The sequence below is a fragment of the Procambarus clarkii genome, chromosome 61 (genome assembly GCF_040958095.1).
Source record: "Procambarus clarkii isolate CNS0578487 chromosome 61, FALCON_Pclarkii_2.0, whole genome shotgun sequence".
NCBI lineage: Eukaryota > Metazoa > Arthropoda > Malacostraca > Decapoda > Cambaridae > Procambarus > Procambarus clarkii.
The window spans coordinates 9587894-9591262 of record NC_091210.1 but is presented as its reverse complement, the minus strand read 5'-3'; the positions used below and the strand labels follow the sequence as shown (position 1 = coordinate 9591262).

Here is a 3369-nt window from a genome sequence, read left to right as displayed (position 1 = left end):
CTGGTTGATGGGGTTCTGGGAGTTCTTCTACTCCCCAAGCCCGGCCCGAGGCTAGGCTCGACTTGTGAGAGTTTGGTCTACCAGGCTGTTGCTTGGAGCGGCCCGCAGGCCCACATAACCACCACAGCCCGGTTGGTCCGGCACTCCTTGGAGGAATAAATCTAGTTTCCTCTTGAAAATGTCCACGGTTGTTCCGGCAATATTTCTTATGCTTACTGGGAGGACGTTGAACAACCGCGGACCTCTGATGTTTATACAGTGTTCTCTGATTGTGCCTATGGCACCTCTGCTCTTCACTGGTTCTATTCTACATTTTCTTCCATGTCGTTCACTCCAGTACGTTGTTATTTTACTGTGTAGATTTGGTACTTGGCCCTCCAGTATCTTCCAGGTGTATATTATTTGATATCTCTCTCGTCTTCTTTCTAGTGAGTACATTTGGAGGGTTTTGAGACGATCCCAATAATTTAGGTGCTTTATTGCGTCTATGCGTGCCGTATATGTTCTCTGTATTCCTTCAGCAATCTCTGCTGCTCTGAAGGGGGAAGTGAGTACTGAGCAGTACTCAAGACGGGACAACACAAGTGACTTGAAGAGTACAACCATTGTGATGGGATCCCTGGATTTGAAAGTTCTCGTAATCCATCCTATCATTTTTCTGGCTGTCGCAATATTTGCTTGGTTATGCTCCTTAAACGTTAGGTCGTCAGACATTATTATTCCCAAATCCTTTACATGCTGTTTTCCTACTATGGGTACATTTGATTGTGTTCTGTACTCTGTATTATGTTTAAGGTCCTCATTTTTACCGTACCTGAGTACCTGAAATTTATCACTGTTAAACATCATGTTATTTTCTGATGCCCAGTCGAAAACTTTATTAATATCAGCTTGAAGTTTTTCAATGTCCTCAGCCGAGGTAATTTTCATACTGATTTTTGTGTCATCTGCAAAGGATGATACGAAGCTGTGACTTGTATTTTTGTCTATATCTGATATGAGAATAAGGAAAAGCAGCGGTGCAAGGACTGTACCCTGAGGTACAGAGCTTTTCATTGCACTTGGACTAGATTTTATATGGTTGACAGTTACTCGCTGAGTCCTGTTTGACAGAAAACTGAGTATCCAGCGTCCTACTTTACCGGTTATTCCCATTGACTTCATTTTGTGTGCTATCACGCTATGGTCACATTTATCGAAAGCCTTTGCGAAGTCCATGTATATCACATCAGCATTCCGTTTCTCTTCTAATGCCTCAGTGACTTTGTCGTAGTGCTCAAGTAGCTGTGAGAGGCACGATCTTCCAGCTCGAAATCCATGTTGGCCTGGGTTGTGAAGGTCATTGGTCTCCATGAAATTGGTTTCCCAGCCGCAACTGTCCCCAATCCGGTCGTCGCAGCTTGGGTGCGCTGTAGGGTGTTGTGTCGTACGTTATAAACGTCTATTATTTTGTAATAGCATGGACTGCACAATGCCGCGCGTGTCGAACAGAAAGAAAGCTCTAAGTGCCAGAGGCACACACGCTAACCTTGTAAAGCTGCAGCAGAAAGCAGCTGCAGCCGCTTTGCTGCAAAGCCGGATTCTGACAAGTGAAGATAGAGGTGGCCTCTCTGTGAGGAGTGTGGCGGCGGCCGCTACCTCACTACAAACTCTCCCACCCTGCCCCACACCACCAACCGCACCAGGTGATGCACACACCGCTCTTGATGTTGTATTTACAGCTCCAGATGTTGCACATAATGGTCTTGATGTTGCATTTATAGCTCCAGATGTTGAACACATCACTCTTGATGTTGCATTTACAGCTCCAGATGTTGAACACACCGCTCTTGATGTTGCATTTACAGCTCCAGATGTTGAACACAACGCTCTTGATGTTGCATTTACAGCTCCAGATGTTGAACACACCGCTCTTGATGTTGCATTTACAGCTCCAGATGTTGAACACATCACTCTTGATGTTGCATTTTCAGCTCCAGATGTTGAACACACCGCTCTTGATGTTGCATTTACAGCTCCAGATGTTGAACACACCGCTCTTGATGTTGCATTTATAGCTCCAGATGTTGAACACACCACTCTTGATGTTGCATTTACAGCTCCAGATGTTGAACACACCACTCTTGATGTTGCATTTACAGCTCCAGATGTTGAACACAACGCTCTTGATGTTGCATTTACAGCTCCAGATGTTGAACACACCACACTTGATGTTGCATTTACAGCTCCAGATGTTGAACACACCGCTCCTGATGTTGCATTTATAGCTCCAGATGTTGAACACACCACTCTTGATGTTGCATTTACAGCTCCAGATGTTGAACACACCACTCTTGATGTTGCATTTACAGCTCCAGATGTTGAACACACCGCTCTTGATGTTGCATTTACAGCTGCAGATGTTGAACACACCGCTCTTGATGTTGCATTTATAGCTCCGGGTGATGCACACACCACTCTTGATGTTGCATTTACAGCTCCAGATGTTGAACACACCGCTCTTGATGTTGCATTTACAGCTCCAGATGTTGAACACACCGCTCTTGATGTTGCATTTACAGCTCCAGATGTTGAACACACCGCTCTTGATGTTGCATTTACAGCTCCAGATGTTGAACACACCACTCTTGATGTTGCATTTACAGCTCCAGATGTTGAACACATCACTCTTGATGTTGCATTTTCAGCTCCAGATGTTGAACACACCGCTCTTGATGTTGCATTTACAGCTCCAGATGTTGAACACACCGCTCTTGATGTTGAAGGGCGCAGCACCTCACATGATGTTTCAGCAACTCCCAACATTTCCACAAAGCATAAATGTACCCAAAGCAGTGCCAAAAAACGAGTGAAGTTATTTCGAGAAGGAAAAGAAGGAAAACAATTATAGTGGCAGGGGCAGTGTCAGTGTCAGTGAAGGGAAATGTCGAATAAATCCACGTGAGTCAGTGTTAATGGTGACAGATATGAGGCTTGAAAATTTCCTAGATGACAATTGTATATGCAAGTTCTGCTCAAAGGATACGGCACATCATAAAACTAAGATTGTGCAACATGATGTGCAAGTGACAAAAACATGTAGTTATTGTTATTGTAAACATACTGAAGCATTGATTGGAAATCATGAAAATCTAATATCCTTAGTGTACAGCAACAGCTAAATGGCAACGGATATACATATTACCAAAGCATGTTTTCTATAAATAACATAAAATTTGTATCAGATAAACCATTTAATGAGACCCAGAAGAAGATAAGAGATGCTACTAATGAGAGATGGGTGTATTTGCAAGAAAACACTGTCAGTATCATATTCAGTCATTACAAAAATCATTTGGATAGACACCCCATTGATGGCGTCCTAGACAT

General features: G+C 43.4%; 1 protein-coding gene across 1 annotated transcript; it reads left to right on the top strand.

Annotated features, from left to right (window-relative positions):
• Nucleotides 1–1471: 1471 nt before the first annotated feature.
• On the top strand, nt 1472–2890 carry LOC138354114 (neuroblast differentiation-associated protein AHNAK-like). Its single transcript, XM_069307978.1, has one exon. The coding sequence runs from the start codon at nt 1472–1474 to the stop codon at nt 2888–2890; it is 1419 nt and encodes a 472-aa protein (XP_069164079.1).
• The last annotated feature ends 479 nt before the right edge of the window (nt 2891–3369 follow it).